This window comes from Vespula vulgaris, chromosome 23 (genome assembly GCF_905475345.1).
Source record: "Vespula vulgaris chromosome 23, iyVesVulg1.1, whole genome shotgun sequence".
In the NCBI taxonomy this organism is placed as follows: Eukaryota; Metazoa; Arthropoda; class Insecta; order Hymenoptera; family Vespidae; genus Vespula; species Vespula vulgaris.
The window spans coordinates 563971-588384 of NC_066608.1; the positions used below are offsets into that span (position 1 = coordinate 563971).

A 24414-nucleotide genomic window follows, 5' to 3' on the forward strand; every position below is an offset into this window, starting at 1 on the left:
AGGTGGCGTATTCGTCGTTCAAAATGATGCTCACTCATATCAATAAGAATATAAACACAATCGAAACATAGATTCTTTTTATTTATGCATAAACTATTTTCGAAAAAATATGGTTTTTTAAAGGAAAATAAAGGTTTTTCAAAAATTTGAAAAAACAGGGTCTTAGATTAAATCATCGTTCTTAAAATGAGATCTTGTTCATCAAAATCGATCAAGAATTACGCCTGTTCTCATTGTTGGCGTAAACCATTATAAAACCAAGAGTAATGAACAGCCTTAAATATTCTGTTTAATCTTTTTTGTTTTAATTTATGCAAAATACACAATCAATTTGTGTCCCATTTTGGCAGATACCTTAAATAATAAATCTCTTCTTATTACGAGCATAAATAAAAAATATATTTGTATTTGCAAATACTCTCTCGACAAGATATATACAAGTGATCTTATTTAAAAAAGAAAAGCAAAAGAAAGTATAAAAATTTATTCACAAAGATTTTGATCATTTAAGTATTAAATATAGTATGTATTAATACCTCTCACATTTTTTTCGTTGAATAAAAACTTTTAATCAATTTTTATGTTACGGCCTAGTGACCTTTTTATTTTGTTTTCTAACATTTTCCCGCGTATTTTCAAGGTTAATTAGTTTACATCGTGCATACTTGTGTGAGTAAAACATATAGTAGATCGCATGGACGATGTATTGTCGTATATATACACTACAGCAGTTTTTCTTTGAAAGTAATGAAAGCTGTAATTAATAAGCATATGACAGTAATAATAGTTTATCAGGTGATCTGTAATTAAAAGCATAAAAGGAATACAATTTGGAGACATATCTAGTAAAGACATTTCATAAGTTCATTTCTGAAATACCATTTCGATATCAGAACTTTTAACTTAAACTTCTGATTCATTTATCATTTTTTGATTTATAGAACATGTATGAATATAATTCAGAAAGTCAGATAAGACCAGAGGTGCAACAATGGTTTGCCTTAGTTGACAAAGATGGAAGTGGTAGAATTACAGCAACTGAGTTACAAGCTGCTTTAGCAAACGGAAAAGGTGGAACATTTTCAGAATCAGCTTGCAAATTGATGATTAGTGAGTAAATATATAGTATATATTTAAAGTACATTAGGATAGTTGATATGGTAATTATTTATAATTTTTAATTTCTATGTTTAGATATGTTTGGTCATAAACAAAATGGTACTATAGATGTAGTAGAATTTCAAGATGTGTTTAAATATATAAATTCTTGGATTGACTTTTTACGTAGTATCGATCTTGACAATTCTGGAAGTATACAGGAAAATGAATTAAATGAAGTATTAATAAAAATGGGTTATAAAGTTAGTCCTAAATTTGTACAATTTCTTATGCAAAAATGTGATCCTGGTAATTGTCAAAGTATGAGTGTCGATCAATTTATTGTTTTTTGTATTCAATTAGACAAATTTACAGGTAAAAAAATTTATATATCACCTATTGATAAAAATATAGATTTATATTTTATTTTTAAATTTATATATTTTTTTAATTTTTCTATTATATTATTAAATTAAAATTTATATTAATTATTATTTTAGTTATAAAATCATTGTTTTATCATTAAGTTATCATTATCTTACAGGTGCATTCAAAGCTAGAGATACAGATAGAAAAGGAAGTATTTCTATTGAATTTGAAGATTTCTTGACAATAGCGCTTGATTGTAGCTTTTACTAAATATATTATTAATTATAATTAACACAAATTGTTAACTGGCTATTATATGCAAAAAGTAATGCTTTATATTGACTGTGTCTATAATTAAATTAAAATTGTTATTAAAATATCAAAAATTTAGAAAAATATCACAATTAAAAAAATACTATCTATATAGTAAAAAATATTATAATAACGATTTAGACAATTTTATATTTTAATAATTACATAAGCTATATCCATGTGCAAACACGAATATACTTATCGGTCAACAATGTGTTAAATTAATTCTAAGCGTAATTGTAAACATAATTTTTTTTTAATAATTTATGTTACTTACTCTATATTAAGGTCTATATTATTTAAATTCATGTTTTCTCTATGAAAAAATGTAATAAAAAATATCTATAATATTAATTTTAAATTCATATTCTACGATCAGCATCTAGATTCATATTGTTTTCTAACAGTGCCATCTATAAAAGATATTTTTAAATTTATATTTTATTTTAAGATGTACCGTCTTAAGTGCTTTACATTTTGACCAAATTTTTAAGAAGATTTTTACAAGTACATAGTATTAGTAATTTAGTTTGTAATAAGTGTGTAATATCAATATTTTATTTAAAATTTGATTAAATGTGGTGTCGAAATGATCCCTGATCGTGCGTCAAATTACGATTTTATCGATATTTTAAGCAATGGAATCTTCACACGAAATAATTTTTATACATAAATCATTGTTTAATTTATGCATATTATATATAATAACTGAAACATGTACCTTTCTGAATTAATTTTCAAAATAGTACCTCAAATGACAATATAAAATTTTATATATAAAATAGAAATATTCATTTGCATAAAATGGAGATTGATATCACATGACAATTTAATCATTTATATATGATAAATTTATGTAATTAAGCTTTAATATTATATTCAGTAAATAAGTGTAATATAAGATTCTTTGTTTAGGTATTCTGAAGATCCAATTAAATATGAATCAGATCCACAAAATCATGTATCCATGTCAATATGGACAAAACAAGCTCGAAAAAGAATACAGGAATATGCTAGACTCTGGAGGGCTAGACATATCTTAGATGCTATTTCTTTTATAAATGAATTATTTGTTGATAGTTCAGAAGTTGAAATATTGAGTCTTGTTAATGTAATCGCAAGAAGGTTAAAATTTTTAGGTGTACCAGATTCTTCAGAAAACAAGCAATGTGGTAACCTCTTTTTACTTCACATCTATTTAAAAAATAAAAAATAAAACAAAAAATAGAAAATTTTTAAAGATAATTTTTTTTTTTTTAGACGTTTCTAATAGTGACAAAAAATTATTTCTATTAAATCAAGGACACAGTGGTATTTATCATTGTTGCACATTTTGTTCAAGTGGTGGAAAAAAAGATGTTGTTTGTGCCTGTGGGGGAAGAATGCCAGGTAAAAATCCTTGTATATATTTATTTTTTTTTTTTTAAATTCGTACTGTGCGAATAATGATGATAAATGATTTAATGAAAGGTGGGTATCGTGGATGTGGACATGGACATGTTGGTCACCCTGGTTCGAATCATTGGTCTTGTTGTGGATCGCTCTTACGCGATGGACGTTGTTTAATAACTCGACGATATAAATACCAGTTTTTACTTTAATACTTACTGTGTGTCCTGTCTATGTCTGTCTGAAAATATTAGCTGCAAATACTTATAGTAGATAATATTATTACATAAATTACTATATATGTTTTATGTAAATGTACAAATAAATATTATTTTCATTGTAAGTCCTCATTTTTACATATATATATATAGTTGGTATTCATAACAATTGATTATTATTAAAAATATAGTCACTACATAACTGTACCTCAAATGACAGTCTTATAATTAATGATGATAGATCATATATCTTATCATCACATTGTTTAAGTCACATGACAATTTATCATATATTTTGATTGTGCGTATAAATATCAAATATTTATTCATGACATATGAATGTATGATTATTTAACATACCATTGATCAATGAAATGTTCTTGCTCATTATAAATGTCATTTGAAAATATATCTTCGTTGTAACGTATAAGTAGAGAATTTAAAAGAATTTTTGCTTTTTCAAGCATTGCTGTTATATATGCAGCAGCTCTCCTTCCAGCCCCAATAGCATTTTCACTAGCATGACCTCTATGTTCTATACTCCACATACATTCTTTACAACATATCTATAAATATAATATTACATTAATATTTAGAGTATTCAATAATATTTCTGATTTAATAAAAATACATTTTTTTTATATGTGATAAAATATTATATAAAACCTGCTGGCATGCATTGCAATAGTATCTCAATGCATTTGAAGGATGGATTTGACAAAGTATAGTACGACGTATTCTGGTTGCTTCCCAGAGAGGTTTTACTACATGTTTGCCTTGTTTCACTTCCACATTTGTTTTTTCTTCGTGCTCATCACCACAATCAGAACAAAAGTTGCGCAAACATACACAACATTGTACAATTGCCTTTAATTATCATAAAAAAGAATTAGTTTTACATATTAAATATCTACATATATCATTACCAGTAGGAAGTATATTTACTATTACTTCATCCGAACAAGTATCGCAAAGTATTCTATGAGCCAATTTACGGCGCATAGCATCCATAACGAGCTTATGTTGTAGCGGATAATGCGGAGGTGGAATTATAAAACATGTATTTGATAGACAAAAATGACATAAAGGACATCTTTCATACATATTACATGCTGAATTAATGTTATCATTATTTTGCATCTTACTTATATCAATATTATTAGCTGTAAAATAAATTATAAAGTATAATTGGATTATGCAAATTATCATTTGTTTTGTTAGATTATATATAATGAGATTATGAGAAGTGAATTCATCTTACTTTTTCCAATCAAGTCAAAGACACAAGGAGAACACATGGCATGTAAGCAAGGAAGAAGTCTAGGTTCTTGCATTTTTTTACCACATCTTGAACATAAGAAATCTTTATTTTCATGAATATTCCGAATTATTTTCATTTTATCTTCTTTACATTCATCACTTAAATTTCCGTTATCCGACAATGTATAGGATAGTAAATTTATTTTTTGTTCCATACTCCACCTTAATCCATTTCTTAAAATATAGTCATTGTTAATTTTATAACACTTAGTGTTCATATTTTTATTTATTTATAGCCACAGTAAATAAGACAGATTATGTACCCATTTATATTTCATAGATTAACAATATATACTTTAAATTTATATTATTACCTTGTATTAACATTTACGTATTTCGGTTCAATTGTAACAATAGATTGATTATTTCTATTTTTTTTCTTCCTGTTAAAAGAAATGACGTTCCCATTATTATTATTATATTTATTATTTTCGCTTTCGCTTTCAATTGTTTTTGCATGACCGAAGCAACTATTTTCAAATTGATTCTTAACTGAACAATTCACGAATTCCATTGATTTAAGTAACTATTTAATCAATAGAATTTATTAATTTTTTATCACATTGTTGTTTAATAATGAACTCATGGTAAATCTGATACTTTACTTTACGGTAGTAGGAATGTCTTGCAGACTACTTCCCAACTTCAGCAGAACGTATCTGGTTAAAAATAACATTTAAGTAGACCGCGGTATTTCGCGAGCGATAGAAAACGGCGGCTGCTATGTATAGATATTTATATTCTATAAAATAAATGTAGGAAACATTTCTTTTTTTTTATCACATAATAAACATATATTAAAAAGTATTTGTGTGTGTGCATATATACATATATACACACACTACAAAAATAATAATACTATAAAAAAAGAAATAAATCACTGCTAATCTAAATTGACTTGTTTACCCGATATAAAACTGGCATCAATAAAATTTTTTTGCCACGCACTGTGAATAATAAATTTTATTCAATATTCATATACGTGTAAAAATAAAATCGACGATGTAAATATCGAAGAGTAAATAGTACATACAAATAGTTTATAGATTAGAATTACAGATTAAAAGTAAATACTATATATAAATATTAATTTAAATATATTTTATCAAGGCCGTTATTGTGTAATTTATAGAAACTTTCAGTGTTTTGACCATTCTGTAACATTAACTACATCTGTAAATAATTGGTAATATCTACCAACAAATATATAATAAGTTTTCTTTTTTTTTAAAGCGTAACGAATATATGAATACTGCATTAATTCATAATGAAATAAATAATTGAAGTGCAATGAAGAGATATCATTATACTTTTATATTCAAAGATTATCTACTTTGTTCGGTCCTTTTTACAAGTTTCGGATTTAAGTTTCGTCATTTTCTTATCATTGTAAGGTACTTAGTGTAGATTACAGCCCCATAACTGACTAGTACTTTATGTTTGGCCAAATTTACACACATGTGCGTTAATTATATCAACATGATTTTGTGAATGTAACACTGGAACATAAGAATATACAATGTCGGGATACATTATTTTACACGTGTAAATAATAATTCATAAAAGAGTCATCTAAATTTTAATTAATTACCTTAAATATTTTTTTTGTTTTTACTTTCACAAACCATTACGAGCTTTACCATTTCTCATGTGACTATTATTTCTTGTCTTACAATGCTCAAACAAGACATCATAAGAATCAGCATCTGAATCTGATAATACCATCTTAGTGTGTGGAACTGCCAAATAAATTTTAATTTATTAAAAGGATTGATTTTTTATCAACATATAAAGTTAATATTAATATTACCATCGTCTTCGGGTTCTGGTTGAAGAAGAGAATAACGAGCTGGCTTTTTCTTCGGACGCAATATTCTTCTCTTACTAGTACATATTCTTTGACATAAACAAATAAATCCCCAAATAAGTCCAACCCAACAAACAACCAAGGATAATAGTGCTATTAACACATACAAAATACTCCAATCTAAAAGATACAATCACAAAATTATTTACGTTTCAAATATTTATAACTGGTGAATTAAATTGTATCAATTCATAAAAGACATTAACATACCACAGTTAGATTCTCCATTACCAAAATATTTTTGTATTAAATTCTGCATCCAAAATGCTTCACACATACACTGTCGTGTTCCCTGATTACACACTCCATGACCTTATCCAAAAAATATTTCTATTATCTTCCTGATTATACTAGTATTATTATGACTATATATTCATATCCATAGTAACGTGGAAAATATTTCTGTTACCTGAACAATTATTTTGACACAATGCAGTATCTATATTTGCTACTGATAGTTGTAATAAACCAGAATCTTGTTCAAGTTTTTGTTTTAATCTCTTAACCACATCTGGACCAGACATCGTTTCTTTGCCACCTTTTTTTTCTACATAAAATATTAATACCGCTTTTCCTGTACGTGGTTCAGCTCTTAAGTTCCGTACGATAATGGATGCTTCGTCGCGCAATAGCATTTGTAATTTTACAACCAGAGAATTTTTTTGAGATTCTGTTAATACATTAGCACCTATATTTAATGTCAATTCTACCAAATGAAGCAATTGAGGGTCTGTAAATTCATTGATATGTTAATTAGTAGGCTTATACATTTTTTTCTTAATACTGTTTTAATTCAGTTACTTACCTGATTTTACAATTACTGATACGGTATCTTCGTTGCTTAATCCTTGTTCATCTGTTACTTTAAGTTTGAAAAGATATCTGCCAGGCACGATATCAGTTAACTATCACAGATGAAAGAATTATCATTTATGTGCAATATTAGTTTACATCGTTATTCTATTATAACAATAAAAATTATTACCATTAATATTGGTGATTTATCCGTTCCTTCGATTATAGTGCCCACTGCGAGACTAGATGGTTCTCTCGTCCATAACCATTGTCCGATACGTAAATCGTCGGAAGATTGGGAACCGTTAAGGATCAAGGCAACGATAGGAGCTATTATAATTTGATCACCACCAGCATTTGCTTTAGGTGCTGCATTTTTATCTTTGAAGAAACAAACCATTGTAGATTAATATTATTTTAATATAAATTAATTGTAGAATCTAGAATGCAATAGGAAATAGAATACATACTCTGTGTCACTTTGACACCGACTGTGTCAGAATCTTTATTTCCATTATCATCGATCACTGTTAGTTTGAATAGATAATCTCCCTTAGTTAACTTTGTTACATTTGTAATAGATTCATTTACTGCAGAAAAATCAACTATGCTAGGACCACTGTATGAGTAATATAGTTATAGGAAACATTAGCAAAGACATAGAATACAAGATATATTTATAATATATAATATAATAATTATACCTCATTTGTTTCCAGTGATATGAAACTATCTTTATATCATCTTTGCTCTTTCTACCATCTAATACTGTTCGTGTCTCTGGCAATGCAATAGTTATATCCTCTCCAGCATTAGCTACAAGGTAATAATTACAAAAATTATTATTACATGAAATAGTTTAATATTATATTGTTAACTAACCTTTCGGTGGTTTATTTGTTGGAGGCTTTACAAAAACATGAATTTCAGCTGAAGAAGCCTGGCCAGAATCATCTGTTACTTTAAGAACGAAAGTATACATTCCTTCTACCAAATTTGATAGATGTAAATAAGGAGTTCTTGTAAATTGCATGTCTACAGCTTTGTTTTGATCGGAAGGACTTTTTGTCCATTCCCAGCTTGCTATTCCTCTATCATCTGTGCTTAAGTTTCCATTAAGTATCAATGTATTTTGAGGTAAATAAATTATAACATCTTGTCCTGCATTCGCACTTGGTGGATAATCGATTACTTTTAAAACTGTTATATTAGCTTTTGTGGAATTTGTGACATGATCAGAGTCTTCAACTGTTAGCTTAAAGGTATAATTTCCAGCAATGAGATTATCCAGTTGTAAGGTAGGAGTATCAACTAAATTAGGCTGATATCCAATAGGACCTTGTTGCAGTTCCCAATGATAAGAAATTATGTGATCATCATCTTTACTCGTTGATCCATCTAATACAGCTCCCGTATTGGGCAATTTTACAACTTGTGAAGCAGGTGAAATTATAGCAATTGGTGCTTGATTTATTCTTTTAGCTAGTTTGTAAAAGTTGAAAATGAGAAATATTTCAATATAAGAAATTTCGTAGTTTTAAAAAATATATAAATAATAGAATAACTTACGTGGTAAAACACTGACATTTGCATAGGCTTCTCCATAAGCATTTGGACTACTTACAGCTACTTTAAATCTATATAAGCCTTCTGATAAATTACTCAACTTAACAGTTATACGATTTTGATCAGTCATAGTTCCTGTATGGCCTTCTGGTTGACTAAGTAAACTCCAAGCATAATTATAATGTTCATTGCCTTGTTCAGCAGGTATTGTGTATGCTGATAATGTTACTTCATTCTCTGGCAAGCGTACTTCTTTAGAAACTGCAGATACCAACAACTGTTTCAAGGTAGGCTTCACAGATGTAGTTGTACCTTTTAAAATTTGTCCACTTATTTGAGGAGTAACACCAAGTTCTGCAGATTCTATGTCATCTAACACCACACAAGTACCTGCAATTCAAACATTGTAGCTGTAGAATAATTCTTAAAAGTAATCAAACATATATTTATGTACAGAAAAAATTAAATGCTATATATACCAGCGATATTCCTTTTGAATCCAAAACTGCACTGACAAATACCTATGTCATCTTTTTCCTCGTGTCTAATACATACTTCGTTAGGTGCACACTCTGATGGATCTATGCAACTAACACTGTAAGTCTCAAATACAACATGGGTATCGTCAATGTTGTCCATTAATAAAGGTCTATACGAATTTTACAAATATTTCAATAGCTTGAAAAAGAATTTCTTACAGAATAATTATCTAAAATATTTACCCAGTTTCATCATTTACTTGAGTTAATAGTTCACTCCACATTTCATTATCTTTTATCGGTTTGACTAAAACCATACTAGGTGCATTCTCATTTGGTAACTCAGGTCTATACAACGGCATGCACATTTTGGAATTATCACATTTCACATGATAACACGTGTTATTATGCATCAGAGCTACGTTACATCGTAATTTATTGCAACAACTAGCAACGCAATGTTTCATACTTGTTACATGAGACCATGGTGTGAAAAAACTTTGAGAAAGATTTCCACGAGGCAAATATTTTGTAAATACATGAGGATATAAGCTAGGACATATTATTTGCCATTTTCTATCCCAATTTCTATCCCAAGAATAATCTCCAATGCAAGTTCCAAATAAGAATAAATATAATCCAAGGTAATAAATATTAAACATTTTTAGCTACATTAACGAAAAAAAAAAGAGAATCAAAATTGGTTATTGACTTTGATTAATTTTAATTAATTTTGATGACAATGAAAATCAATATATTTTTGTTATTTTACCTTATTATACTTTTCTGCAGAATGATAAATATTTCACTGTAAAATAAAGTTCTCTCTTAGATGTTTTTATATATCATACATATCATTTATACATAAACTGCATTTACAAACTGTCGACGTTTCGTGCCCGTGTCGTTATTTTAGAATAATTCGCAGCTGTATATGGTGAAGCTTATCATAAATTAGTAGCATGTTATTATCACGACCAACAGCTAATCAACTATAGGGGTAATTATCATACTTCCTGGTAAGTCGGAGGAAGGAAACTTAATAATAACTGATAAAATACTGCATTATTAAACTATTTACAACATTGAGTCCAACTTCGTCGATTAATAATTTGGATTTTGTTGACTTACATAGAAATCAAAAGCTTTGTCCAAGAGATAACACTATTTAATTTCGTTTATACTCTCTATGACACCTGCACCACTTGCATACACCATTGCGCATGAATTTCTGATTAAATGTAGATGTCGACACTGATGAACAACAACCAAACTGATAACAATAAATCCGAAAATATATAACCTAACGAAATTAAAACAGGAAATATGCACATAGATTTTAAATAAATAAATATATGTCACAAATAAAATAAATAAATGTCATGACGCAGATAGAGAAAGTATACAGCATGATTTTGTATAAATAACCTATTATGAGCAGCAAAAAAAGAACAGCAGTTTACGCTTAACCAAAAATAAAAGGTTCGAATCTTTCAAGTTTTACCGCCATAATGTGGCATTACATATGGCGACATTAATAATATTCAATGTTATAGAATTATAATGATTTTATTATATTATATAACTTTATAAAAAATTTCTATCATATAAAAACTGAAGTATTATTTATTTGTCAAAGGATTAGAAAAGAAAAAAGAATGAAAAAAGAAGGAAAAAAAAAAGAAAAGAAAAGAAGAGAGAAACATGTAGCGCTACCAGTGAATTATGTATGAAACTGTCTAGCAGCCTGGTACATTCAAACTTGGGAAATGCGAAACAATGCGAAGTGTGGTATGGGCGAACGGCGGCGGCCGTCGTGGGTGGTCCAAGTGGTTCTGAGAGCAAGCTTGTCTCGTGTGTGGTCCAAGCCGTTCGTACACTGGACGCGACTATCGCTCTGCCGCCAGAAGATGCGAGACACTTTGTCCGTACAAAAGGGAGGCCTTTCTCCGTGGCTAATCGAGATTAGCTGAAGAAAATATTTCTATCTCTATGCGTGAGGTATAATTTTTTTTCATTATTTACATCCTCTCAACAAAAAATCTTTTCATTGTTTACGTTTAGCCACGTGACTCTGACTACTTTTTAAATAAAATACGCGCGCTTTGTTCCATCTCTTTTTTCTTTCTTTTTTTTTTTTTGTTAATTTTGTAATTTAGTTTATCCCTTTGAGTGTCTCAACATTGTAGTTTTTTGATATTGTTATTTTAGATTATGATCTTGTTAATATGCTGCTTGCTTATACTTCATGGAGTCAAGTCAGAATTGGAACATACTTTTACTGGTAATACTAATAATGAAAATAAAACATGGAAGGACTTGGATTTGAGCCACAGACACAGAATCAAGGATTCCAATTATCTGCTGGACAGGTATCCTTTGGGAGAACTACCTACTGATTCTGAGAACTGCCGTAGACCTGCAAAGTGCATAACTTTACAGAAAAACACTTGTATGGGTACCAAATTACCTTATACATCTACTACATTAGATCTTGTATCTGAATATACAACACAGAAAATAATTGAGGTATGTGTAATGATTTAAATTTAAGAATTTTATATATAATATATATAAGAATAGGTATAGAGTTTTGAAGTAACAGAGTTTTTACAATTGTAAACTTATCTCCTATTTAATATTTAAAATATACAATTTTATTTTATTTTATTTTAAGGAAAAGTTATATTTACTACAAGCATTAAGACATGTACCAAAGTGTTGGGCAGTTGTACAACCATTTTTATGCTCAATATTTATGCCAAAATGCATAAATGATATGGTTGATTTACCTTCTCAAGAAATGTGCAAGATGGTATCAGGACCTTGTAGAATAGTATTTAATCATACTATTTGGCCAAATTTTGTTAAATGCGAGAATACAAAACTTTTTCCAAGATTATGTAAAAATGACATAAGAGAACTGAAATTCAATACGTCAGGTAAATGTTTAAAACCACTGATCCCTACTGATAATGCACTTGCAATTTTTGAGGGTGTAGACGGATGTGGTACACAGTGCAATGATCCATTTTTTACATTGGATGAGCAAAAACAAATCCATTCTTTCATTGCTTGGGCCGCTGGTATTTGTTGTATGTTTAACTTTTTTACTGTGGTAAGTACGACGTACCAAGGGTGTAAAACGATAATACTATACCTTTCAGAAAGTTTAACATTCTATTTTCACGTATTTCAGGTTACATTTTTAATAGACTGGAGAAGTGCAAATAAATATCCTGCATTAGTTATATTTTACATAAATTGTTGTTTTATGGTATCATGTATAGGATGGCTAGTACAATTTACTCCTGGAAGTAGAGATGTGATCGTATGCCGTAAAGATGGGACATTGAGAATGAGCGAACCAAGGTATGTTTTTTCACGTTGGTTTTTTATAAAAGACAAATTTATGTGATAAAATTTATAGACTATACGTATATTGTGATTTTCAGCGGAGAAAACTTATCTTGCGTTGTTGTCTTTGTACTTGTTTATTATTCGCTCATGGCTGCAATGGTGTGGTTTGTAATTTTAACATATGCTTGGCATATGAGTTTTCAAGCTCTTGGTAAAATTCAAGATAGGATCGATAAAAAGGGTGCTTATTTCCATCTGATCGCTTGGTGCTTACCGCTTGTTTTAACGGTAACGATTATGGCATTGGGAGAAATAGATGGTAATAGCGTTACGGGTATCTGTTTCGTGGGTTATACGAATCATGCGGTGAGAGCTTGGTTCCTGCTTGGACCCGTGTTAATTGTTTTACTCGTTGGAGGATATTTTTTATCGAGAGGTAAGATTTACTATCGGGATATATACGTACGTTTCCATTATATTCTGTGCTATAAAAACAATGTACTTTTATCGTCCATGCTTCTAATGTTCTTATGTGTAAGTATTAATTGTAACAACGATAAGAACATGTCGAAATAATATTTCATAAGAAAATGAATACTCATCGCTTCGTTAATTGTAGGATTGATCACGCTGATTCGCTTAAAAATCAGTAGCCAGGAAATTATATCAGAAAGAGCAAGTTCTAAAATAAGAGAAACCATCGTTAGAATGGGCCTGTTTTCCATTTTTACATTTGCAGCAGTTGTAGTGACCTGCTATTGTCACATTCATGAATTTCAGCATTCTTGGCAATGGCGACAAAGTTTTCGCGATTATATGATGTAAGAAAGTAATTTCTACGAAAAAAGTTTTAAGCAGCTTATCATTTCTTGTTTTTGTAATTTCGAATAAACTTTTTCTTAATTATTAAAGATGTTCGATAACAACAAAGTATGCAGAAATATCTGAATGTAAAATGGAAGCAAGACCAAGTGCTGCCAAGTTGCAGTTGCATTTACTTTCACCATTTTTTGCTGGTATACTTATGTCATCGTGGGTTTGGACAGGATCCACGGTGGATACATGGACTAGATTTCTCCGACGGTATGTTATTATATAATTCTTGTCAATGTTGATACGATCGGATGATATAAGTCTATAAATTTTTTTTTAGGACTTTTAATTGCGAGTCAGAAGAACCGATAAGATTGAAGAAACACAAAGTTATAGCGCAAGCTTTCGCAAAACGCAAGACTTTCAACAATGCTGGTCGTTTATCAATTAGTTTTCACAATACTCACGAAGATCCGGTAGGATTGAATTTTGATCTCAATTCGGTAGCTTCGCAAGACTTTAGTTCGACTTGGGCTGCTGCTTTACCAAAACTGGTAACAAGGAGAGGTGCGCTTGTAGGTGGAACAACGGGTTCGGTATCTAGCAACAGAAGAAATTCTGTTGATTCTGAAATAAGTTTTAGCGTGAGACGTGTCTCTGTGGAATCTAGAAGAAATTCATTGGATTCTCAGATATCCGTTCAGATTGCTGAATTGAAAACAACGAGAAAAGTAGCAGGAAGTGCTCGTGGACGTCGTGGAAAGCGTAGAAGAGACTTTGCAAAGTCAAGATCTGGAAAAGTTGGTCCACTCTTTCGACGAGGTAGTACTACGTCCCAAGAGAGTCAGTTGGGCGCACAAATACTTTCAGCGTTGACCATTGGTGGTACATCCAAAATACCGCCTATTCAAGTGCCTAATATGAAGAGACGATCGGCCAGTGCTGGATTAGATGAGCGAGTTTTAAACTCTAAAATGCTCGAAAGGAAAGGCCCGGGTATGCTTCTACCATTTTTATTTCCAGATCAGAGCGGCAGCGATGAAAATTTAAGTAGCGAAGAAAAAAGACATCAAGATATGAGAGACAAAGATATTGATATAGAAGCGGGCAATGTCGAGAAAGAAGATCAAGACACCGACAGCGACGATAGTCAGCCCGATGAAGAAACGAAGATATTAGAACCGGAAGAACCATTAGAAAATAGTAAAAGTAAAGCGAGCAACAAAAGTGCCAAGAGTTATTGTCACGAAAGTGATATCAGAAGTAGGGAAGGTCGTAAAAGCAAATATTTGTTACAAGACGAGGCCATTCTGAAACATTTACTGCAAGAATCTAGCGAGACGAAATTGAAATGCGAAACAGAGAAAAAAGACGCGTACAAAAAGGCTGGTATGGGTGATCTAGCATCTAGCTTAACATCTTGCTGTCCCGAATTAACGCGGTTAATGCAATCGGATGGACAGACTAACGCGAGAGAAATAGCAACGCAAACTTCCTTGCCTCTCGATATCTTGGAAATGGAGGAACTGAAACAAAGTATCGACGAGATCATTAATAGCAGACATTGTAGTTCTAAAGGAACGCAAATGTCACCTTAATTAAATAAAAAATTAAAATACTACGAGGTAAGACTGAACATTAATACTGATAAATATCGTATATCATTGAAAAAGAGATATTAAAAGAAACGCTAACGTCCGAAGAACAATATTCGTTAATATGTTCGACCTAACAATAGTGTGGCTATTAAAGTGTTGATATTATGTATATGTTTTTGATAGCTAAGGATATACTATTCTCTTAAGTAGTACGTCGAAACTTTTTTAATCAATGCGAATGACTTGTAACGTGATCCGGATACACAATGATATTTATATATATATATCTATATTTTTATATATTTTATTTTTATTAAAATAGTCATAAATTTTTTCCGACGAATAATTTAATGCATTTATAATATCGGATTTGCAAGTGTATCATGCGTTAAGAAATATAAAGTAACTTTCTTTTTTCATAGAGAATCAAATTATTTCGATATACCTACATATCATTTTATGTGAACACATCGAAAGAAAATTTTCTTGTGCGAGGATGTTTATACATAACAAGTTTATGTATAAAATATCTTATATTTCAGTAGATGTAAACAATATAAACGATGACTCTCATATAATCATTAAAAGAATTGTTTTGAATCAAATTAGTATAGAGTATAAAGTGTAAATGAGTTGAGTTTGTCAATGAAATCGTGTTAAGCTCATCCTTGACAATATAAAGCCGGGCTCGCTAAAGCCCATTGACAATGTTTTTCTCATTTTTTCTCCCTTTTTCATTGTCTATCATTTGTTCGTCTATGCGAGACCAGGTTCCTCTTGTTCAGGCTCAATGGACATTATGCTTTCAAATCTGGGTTGTTATTCTCTGCTAGGTATTTTTTACCTATACCCGATACAAATAACATATATATATATATGTACGTATATCTTGACTTTATTTTTTGCTAGAGAACAAGATTTATATACAAGATTTGTAACGAATTAGAGTGTATAATATATATAGATATATATTTATCTTGGTTGATATATACCTTTAGTGTGTTTACCTACGTGCACACCATATTAATTTGATTGCTTTTATTGTTATATCATTCTCCCGTTATAAAAAGTACAAAAATAATGATTATGACGAGTCCAATAAGAGCGCATTTTCCGAATTTTATTTACAATCGGTCACTGTGATCCAGGCACTCTTACTTAACACGTGAAATTAGTTTTCCCTTAGGGTAAACAAAAAAAAACACATTTATCCTAAAGCTATGGTGAGAAAAACTCACCTAACATGCTTCGAGCGTCAGTCAGCCTCCTGAGCAAAGTTAACGCAACAACAAAAAAGGCTGGATTATCGATTCAGCATTACTAAAAATCTGCCCATGTGCATGCATATGTTGGGGGTTGCGGGGTCGGGGAGGCTTCCGTCTGCTTGGCTCTGTTTACTTTGTTTTTGTTTTACGTTTTGCATTTTTTTTTTTTTTTTTTTTTTTAAGAAGAAGAAAAAAACGTGCATGTTTCAACGAGTGAACGGTAAAAGAGAATTTATTCACCACCACCGATGGGAGGCAGAACATGATTCGAAGTCACTTGCCAGTGACAAGTTGGCGGGACTACTTGGAATGAGATTTGTGTTGTTTAGTTTGTTCGTTACCCCAAACGAGGTTGTTCAGCATTTCTCCAGCAAAATAGAGTATCAATACGAATGCCAATAAAACGACAAAGAATACTATTCGCAGAGGTGGCGTCAGTACTTCCATCACTGGATACACCCAAATGCCGCTCATGAAATAGATTACGTGCATCCTGTTCGTAAGAAACAATTACTTTATTATATGTAGATTTATAAAAAAAATAAATAAATAAATAAACCCGGAAGACTGGCGAACGTTCGTCTCATAGATGAAATCAACTCACCAGATTAAATAAGTAAGCGTAAATGCTAGGAGGCCAGCAAGACCACGCGATCGTTTAGGATATTTTCGCGGTGCTAGTAGCATCTCGATAACAGCCGATACCATAATCATCGTATGCATCAGATGATTCAACCACCATGGGAAATATGGGTCCAATGCCTTTGGTAAGACCAATTCACGGTCGACGCACATTATCGACCAGAACGTTATCCCAACGAACTGTAACGAGTACGATTAATACGATAATGTTATAACGAAATTAGAAATTTCATGTCTTCGTACCATGGCCATAGGAAAACTAAGTGTCGCGTACACGTAATCCTTTAGCTTCCGTACAAATGGCGGCTTCTTCGGGCTAACTGCATTGGTACCATACCAATCATTTACGATACATATAAAAAAGAATACAGCTTGTAATATCTGAAACAAATAATTTCTCGTTTGTAATATCTTATTGATAAAATAGTCCTTTCCTACGCGATAATCAAATTCAAATGATCGATACTAAAAGACCTAGGCATGTCGTAATAAGGAAACTATTAGTCTGCTAGCGAGAGTATATGGACGTGAGTTCGTAAATATAATTTGAATAAGTTTTTAACGAAATTTCCATTGATTAATGAGCATGGAAACGAAACGTTGTTGCTATGCGATAAAAGCTATTTAACGTGTGGTCAGAACATTTAATGAAGTGTAAGTAAAAATGATAAAATTGCGAGTTGTAATTCTTTGAAAAAAAAGGAAGAAAAAAGAAAAAAAAAACGAGATAACTTGGATAACAAAAAGAATATTTCGACTAATCAAAGAACGCGTTCGAAATAATAAAACCTAGCAGTCGAAACCCGGAAGCAAATCGATAGGAAAGGAGAAAGAGTGTAACGATCGATAAATGAGTAGTACACATCGTACGTAGCGAATGAAAAGTAGACTTTGTTATTTACTATAATCGACATGGTATATAGCCTCACTACAGAGGTTTTACGCGACGCGTGCTTCTCCCCTTTCTAGTTTCAAAGCAAACCGAGTCGTCGGATTATATCACACTCGTAGTGTCGACTTAAGTCGACAGGGTAATATCTCTCCTTATTTTCTTCATCACGAATATATCATTATATATTCTCGTCGGTAGTTGCGTTTTCACCGATTATATAAGGAGTTAGCCACACTGTCGTTAATAAGAACATGGTGCAATAGTTACAACCATATTAAGCGGTTTACCATATAAATATTTTTCTTTTCTTACTTTTTTTTTGGCTCAGCTTTGCGATTAGGAAAACGTCTAAGTTACAAACGAGTTATACCATTCGAATTAGAAAGAGAAGGATGAACACGTAATAGTAAACGATTTCTAAAGACCGTCGTCGAGTCTTAGATAATATAGAAAGATAGAGAAACGAATAAAGGAGGGATCCTTTAGAACGATACTAACCGCGTCCCAAAACGTAAGAAATTTAAATCTTCCACCAAAAGCGCCGTGGACCTTCATGACATTCTGTGGCACCACGGTGTACGTGTAATCGTAATAAACGGAATATGCGAATTGCAAACAGGCAATCGCGTGAAATCCTATGAGTATGGATTCTCGCATCTTGTAGGCTACTTTTTTTCTTCAATCCTCTGGAGTCTTCTGGAATAATATATACGCAATTCCTTTGTTTCTTTTTTTTCGACTTTTTCATTTAGTTCTACATTTTCGTTTTATCTTTAATGACCTAAATTATCGCGGGACAAATTACACGTTAATTTCGCCAGGTCAAATGACGCTACTTATCCTTTCGAGGCACATTTTCGTCTCTGACACACAGACATACATACATGCATACCATACTCTCTCTCTCTCTCTCTCTTTCTCTCTCTCTCTCTCTCTCTTACTCTCACTCTTGTGTTCTCTCACTGTCAACCAGCCGAGACACGATCGTGTTTGGATCGATAGCGGAGATAGCGAAAGATAGAAACTAGGCCTCGTTGCTGGTGTACCCGAGGGGTTCTTTTGGTCTCCTTCTTAGCTTCTTTCTCTTTCGTTGTCTACTAAATTTTATTTCCTCTTATTCTTTTATTATCTCGATCAATTATTTCATGCTCCGAAATAATTAGATAAAAGATTTCAAATCGTTGTCTCCTCGTATCTTTGTAAGGGTTTAAATCGGCTGAAATATCTCGAACGGTCAATAAGGTTTGGTAAAAAAAAATTACTCAACACCGAAATTGTTCTTTGCTTAATATAGAATGCGCGTGCGTATCGGTTGCACGATCGCGTGCTAGTCTTCGTCGGATGCTACGATTTCTGATGGCACCGTGTTTATCTTTAAATTTTGATCGTTATGTCTTCCGTTTGCATTTATTCTGTATATTATGAAAATTAAAATTAAAATTCGTTACGCGTTAAAAATGATTATCATGTCATACATAGATGACTTGCATGTTTTGTTTAAGAAACTATTTTTAGTTAAATACTGATATCAATACTTGAACGCCTTTAAAAGTGTAATTTTTGTGAATTTACATTGAAACATTTTATTAAGTAATATTTTTACAAAATGGCATTCATACGTTTCGGATGTCAAATTGAATCGTTCATTTTCAGTGAATAACGAATAATTGCAAAATAGCATTCACGCTTGTCGGATATCAAACTCAATCGTACGTTTGTCCTCTTTTCGATTCAACAATAAATTCGAGAAACACGTAAAACAACCCTTTGACTTTTGGTTATCTCTTTAAATAGATTAAAAACAGAGAGAAGGAGAGAGAAATCATAAGTCATGAGATGTCTTTCTTCCGCGTTCACGAGGATGACCCGAAAGGAAGGGTCAAAATGCTTTTATCATCGTCCATCGACGTGTCTGCATATCAGCAGCATGTTCTTTACACGTGTCTCTCGGCACATTCGCCTTCTTTTGTTTTCTTTTTTATTATTTTTATTCGCATGATCGCGCTCCCTTACTCGTTTTATTTTCTCTCCCTTTACATGCAGGGAATGTACACTGTATCTCACGATTTTTCACTTTTCTCACGCGATTTTTACACTATTATTGGCAAATATTATCAGCTCTTTTCTTATTACGTATATATACATATATATGAAAAACTGTTTTTGCAAATTTTCAAAGAAGAAGACCTCAATAGATATCGTTGAGACTTGATGATACGCGATGTTCGTGCTCCGATCGTCTCGGCGGACTGTAACTTACTGACGGATGAGAGAAAAAGAGGTGGGAGAGAAAGAGACAGAGAGAGAGAGAGAGAGAGAGAGAGAGAGAGAGAGAACAGAGGAAAGAAAAGGCGTGCGCGGCACGTTCGTTGGATGCTTGTTCACTTTCGAGCATGCGAGCGGCTTTTGGAGAAAGATAGAGAGAGAGAGAGAGAGGGAGAGAGAAGAGAAATTCTAATGGTACGGGTTGGAAAAACGAGAGAAGAAACAAAAACGACGAAAACGAAGAAAAAAGTGGGAAAGCGAAATCTTAAAGTTCAACTGTCCAAATTCCAAAGCACACTTATTATCTTTGTTCGTTCATAAATTATCTAGTGTGACTGTATAAATGAGTAGATCTATTAAAGAGTAGACTACACATATCACGCACGAGGCTTTGGCAGTCGAGCACATGGCGACCATCGTTTCACGTACTACGTTCCATCACTATTGGTCTCTGTTGCACTACTTTAGAGGTGGGATATGGATACCTTTTCTTCTCTCTTTCTCTCTCTCTCTTTCTCTCCTTGTTTTCTCTATTAGTCTATACGAGTATCTTTGTCGAGCCGACTGTGTTTACTCTCTCAAGCGAATATACATGGCTTCCATGATACGTAAAAATTAAGATCGTTGGCATTAAGCAGCCAAAGAGAGCCTAGAGATTTTTAGAGCAAGCGTATATGCGTGTAGGTATATGTACGTATATACGGCATAGAGAGAAAGACAAACACAACGTTCAAAACGTTGTATTGTCCGGAGTAACTCCGCAAGAGGAAAGAGAGGGACGCGAAGGTTGTGCGGAAGGAGAGGAGGTATGCGGCTGATTTTCTGCGCAGACCGAAAACGCGCATGCTCGTCATCATCATAGTCGTTGTCGTCGTTTTCTACAGAACATACAAGTAAACGTCTACACAATTTAATAATATATCCGTGTATCATGACGTTAATGTAATGATAAAAAAATTAAAAAAGAAATAGTATTGCCTTCTAATCACATTTCACGTATCGTTACGATAAGACAAACGTGATGACTTTCTATTTCAAGAGATTAAAATGCGTGCGTGCGTGCGTGTGCGTGTGTGTTCGTGCATTTTGCGTAACTCACGGATAAAATAAATATTTTTTTCTTTCTCTTTCCTAATATCTCGTCGCACAAGTTATACGCCGTGCTACGACTTTTCCTCGTCGTGGACGCGAGAAATCGAACGGGATTTGCTATATAACCGTTTACCGCAATGCGTTTGGCGCATTTCAGATTTTCCATTCCTAATGAGTGGAGTCAAGATAGCGTCTTTTATTGCTATTCTTGCATCATTACAATCGCAATAAGCCTTTTATTTATTTTCCTTTTCTTTTTTTTTTGTGACAAATTTTACAAACGATATCTTATATCTTTTTGTACATTTATTCGATAATCCGACGAGGTTGACCTCATTAATATATAAAATTGATAAGTATGATAAGTACATAATTACGTATTTCTCTACATCCTGTCAAATAAAATCAATAATATCGACTCCGATGAAATATATTGTATAACACGTGTGTTTTAACGAATGTCTGTCTTACATATACATATATATTTGAATAGAATATTTCTGAAGCTTTCAACTTTGTGATATACGACTCTGATTATACAAAAAACGAACAAGATTCAGTTTTTAATGAAGGGTCGTTGGATTGATTAAAATCCTCTATCTCGTATGAAATTTTTTAATAATGTAAAATGTCACAATGTATAATAAAAAAAGAAAAAAAATCTCGGATAACTCGAAAGAAAATTTTTCCACTTACCACGTTCCACATCGTCAAAAACTTCAATATTCCAGGGTCAAATTCGGAAAATAATTCCTCTAGTAGTGGAATCGATTGCAAGAAGGAAGCATGAATGGTGATGTAAGCGTAAACGGCGCACATGCCAATGTGAATAAAACTGTTCATCTTCTGAATCATCTTGTGTCAGATTTTTCCTGAAAAAATATTTTCATTTGTCAGTTTATCGAAATTTCTTTTCTAATCTGTGAACACCGTTTTAAAATCAATTTGTAGTTACACGATTAGTCGAAAATACAAAATAAAAATTTTCAAATTATAAATGCAGTTTTCATGTTTTTACTTATAAACAATAGAGCACGATAAATATGTATAAAAATGAAGAAAGAAGCAATACGGTCGGTCCGAAGAGTTCTACAGTTCTTATAAGACTGAAGTCATTCAGAAACCCATTTACTTTGTAGCTGTATAGCGGTGACTATACACCGATACGTTAAGTGAACCTTCGTATATGTACACGATACAATGTAGATGAGGTCCAGCGAACAACTTTGATTGTAGAAATAGATTCATAGAATATCAACGCGCGTAGTATTATAAAAAATCTATCATAAAGCGAGACCGACTTATCGATATTGGAATATTTATACATTTATGTACGTGGCTTATAGTACAAGTTTATTATATATATGATAATATTGTCAATTCGGAATAATATACTTTTTCAGACAAGCTACTTGACTAATGAATAAGGTACGTACATGCAAGAAATTTAAATATCAGTGGACGCGTACGATGTGTGTTTAGTAGTTAGATATAGCGTGCATGTATGCGTGAGAGAAATTATTGGGGTTAATACTTGATTGTGGTAATCGTGATCGATTAAACGGTCGAGTTAAAAATCAAGATGGCTTTTATTCGACGTTATTTATTATGACACTATTTTTTCTTTCGACTCTTCTAACGCATCGAGATATAACTTTTAAATTGATCGATCGATGGCACTAAAATTAATTGTTACACTCGCACCGTTTCTTGTTTAAATCCAATTTCGATCGTGGAGCTTGCAACGATCTTTTTTGTAGTCAAACATTAATAAACGTTATAATACGAAATATAAAAACTAAGAAGGAATCTTAACAGTTCATCGAAAGCAAGATGCTTCTATCGTGAAACAGACTCGACTGCGAGCGACGATGCTGATATACGGTTATTAAAGTAATCGCTGATAATTCTTTTATTTAACTAGCACTTGGTGGAAGAGGAATTGTATCCTTTGATCTTGAACTATATTTATGTTATACCTTAACTGGTCTGCTCTCTATGAATTTTTTTCTAATAACTTGCTATTAACGTTTTTAATGATTCAATATATGTTCATGCAAAAAAGCTAATAAGCACTATGCAAGTTACGAATGGGGACCTTTAATCGCACGCACATACACACATATACACGTACAACGCTTCGTTCCAACATCTTTTTTTTGTGAAACAAATTAGATCGGACCGATTAAATAACATAAGATAAGATAGTCGGTAGGATCGAAGAAAATTTGGTAGGATCGGTTCGATAAAATTATCTTTTAAAGAAATTAGTATACCTTTTCTTTCGGAGGACGTATATATATATATTCGTTGTTTTCCTTTCATCAATCAATGCACGCAAAGCTCGAACGATTTCGACGGGAAGTCGACTGCGAACTGATGAACCAACGTGTTCCCTTCATTTGTTCGCTGACGGAGAGACGACGAATTTATCGAAGCACCATGCAACTCCCCACCGACTCTTTCGTTTCATTCGACATTGTGGTTTAGCAATAGCGGGAGAAACGAGATGTCTTCTTGCTTATCGTTTACAGACACTAAGACTAATATCTCGTGGTTGAAAGACCAAAGATTAGATCAGGTTTCACTCCATTTCTTCGATTTCAATTGTTACAGCAAAATAAATAAATAAAAGTTTAGAGCTTCTTCCGATCTTATGCATTGGTTTTCTCATTTCTTTTCTTTATTTGTTATTTTCTATTCAAAATGAATGACCAAGTTACTACAACAAAAAATTGTAATTTGCATATAAGCAGCTTGATGTTTAATCTACTTTCTTTAAAGGATAATTCAATGAGACTAATAATTTTAAGGATAAAATTTATCTTCAAGTATTCAACTGATCCGTGCTGATCTATGTGATCCGGATGGATTTATTTATATTATTTTGCATCGGTGAAATATTTAAAATGCAATCCAATTCATAAAAGTTTTTATCGATGGTTCAAAGATCGCTCCTAATCGTAAAAAATTTGCGTTTCATTAATTTTTTTACATATGGCTAAAATCAATGTCATTTTATTTTAGTTTGTGTTGTAAAATATTATCGGGCTATGTAAACATAATTATTTTAC

At 31.9% G+C, this 24414-nt stretch overlaps 5 protein-coding genes across 16 annotated transcripts; 2 read left to right on the forward strand and 3 right to left on the reverse strand.

The window, feature by feature from the left end:
* Positions 1–660: 660 nt before the first annotated feature.
* On the forward strand, positions 661–3511 carry LOC127071755 (peflin). 4 transcript variants are annotated; one of them, XM_051011385.1, is made up of 7 exons: positions 661–845; positions 942–1110; positions 1195–1473; positions 1643–2381; positions 2695–2951; positions 3040–3168; positions 3250–3511. In XM_051011385.1, the coding sequence occupies exons 2-4, from the start codon at positions 945–947 to the stop codon at positions 1735–1737; spliced, it is 540 nt and encodes a 179-aa protein (XP_050867342.1). In that variant the 5' UTR covers positions 661–845; positions 942–944; the 3' UTR covers positions 1738–2381; positions 2695–2951; positions 3040–3168; positions 3250–3511. The 4 variants fall into 4 exon arrangements, with proteins under 4 accessions (XP_050867342.1, XP_050867343.1, XP_050867341.1 ...); XM_051011386.1 differs by having other exon boundaries at positions 1643–2318; XM_051011384.1 differs by having other exon boundaries at positions 1643–2286.
* A 139-nt stretch (positions 3512–3650) lies between these two features.
* On the reverse strand, positions 3651–5505 carry LOC127071746 (tripartite motif-containing protein 45-like). The gene is made up of 5 exons (XM_051011363.1): positions 5021–5505; positions 4648–4880; positions 4332–4549; positions 4053–4253; positions 3651–3952 (listed from the first exon to the last, which is right to left on the reverse strand). Exons 1-5 carry the CDS (start codon positions 5218–5220, stop codon positions 3734–3736), a joined length of 1071 nt encoding a protein of 356 aa, XP_050867320.1. The 5' UTR covers positions 5221–5505; the 3' UTR covers positions 3651–3733.
* A 146-nt stretch (positions 5506–5651) lies between these two features.
* Positions 5652–10690, reverse strand: LOC127071727 (dyslexia-associated protein KIAA0319). 2 transcript variants are annotated; one of them, XM_051011306.1, is made up of 15 exons: positions 10545–10690; positions 10186–10221; positions 9657–10081; positions 9414–9583; positions 8938–9324; positions 8251–8850; positions 8073–8184; positions 7839–7987; positions 7559–7749; positions 7379–7478; positions 6983–7303; positions 6784–6885; positions 6517–6693; positions 6298–6445; positions 5652–6205 (listed from the first exon to the last, which is right to left on the reverse strand). In XM_051011306.1, exons 3-14 carry the CDS (start codon positions 10073–10075, stop codon positions 6324–6326), a joined length of 2850 nt encoding a protein of 949 aa, XP_050867263.1. In that variant the 5' UTR covers positions 10076–10081; positions 10186–10221; positions 10545–10690; the 3' UTR covers positions 5652–6205; positions 6298–6323. The 2 variants fall into 2 exon arrangements, with proteins under 2 accessions (XP_050867263.1, XP_050867264.1); XM_051011307.1 differs by having other exon boundaries at positions 10293–10652.
* A 272-nt stretch (positions 10691–10962) lies between these two features.
* Positions 10963–16628, forward strand: LOC127071726 (protein smoothened). Its single transcript, XM_051011305.1, has 7 exons — positions 10963–11414; positions 11625–11942; positions 12091–12785; positions 12869–13209; positions 13393–13594; positions 13686–13856; positions 13927–16628. Exons 1-7 carry the CDS (start codon positions 11406–11408, stop codon positions 15182–15184), a joined length of 2994 nt encoding a protein of 997 aa, XP_050867262.1. The 5' UTR covers positions 10963–11405; the 3' UTR covers positions 15185–16628.
* A 35-nt stretch (positions 16629–16663) lies between these two features.
* On the reverse strand, positions 16664–23899 carry LOC127071750 (androgen-induced gene 1 protein-like). 8 transcript variants are annotated; one of them, XM_051011369.1, is made up of 5 exons: positions 23617–23899; positions 22037–22212; positions 17335–17472; positions 17054–17271; positions 16664–16942 (listed from the first exon to the last, which is right to left on the reverse strand). In XM_051011369.1, the coding sequence occupies exons 2-5, from the start codon at positions 22193–22195 to the stop codon at positions 16750–16752; spliced, it is 708 nt and encodes a 235-aa protein (XP_050867326.1). In that variant the 5' UTR covers positions 22196–22212; positions 23617–23899; the 3' UTR covers positions 16664–16749. The 8 variants fall into 8 exon arrangements, with proteins under 8 accessions (XP_050867326.1, XP_050867329.1, XP_050867331.1 ...); XM_051011372.1 differs by lacking the exon at positions 23617–23899 and adding an exon at positions 23045–23205; XM_051011374.1 differs by lacking the exon at positions 23617–23899 and adding an exon at positions 22298–22444.
* Between the last annotated feature and the right edge of the window lie 515 nt (positions 23900–24414).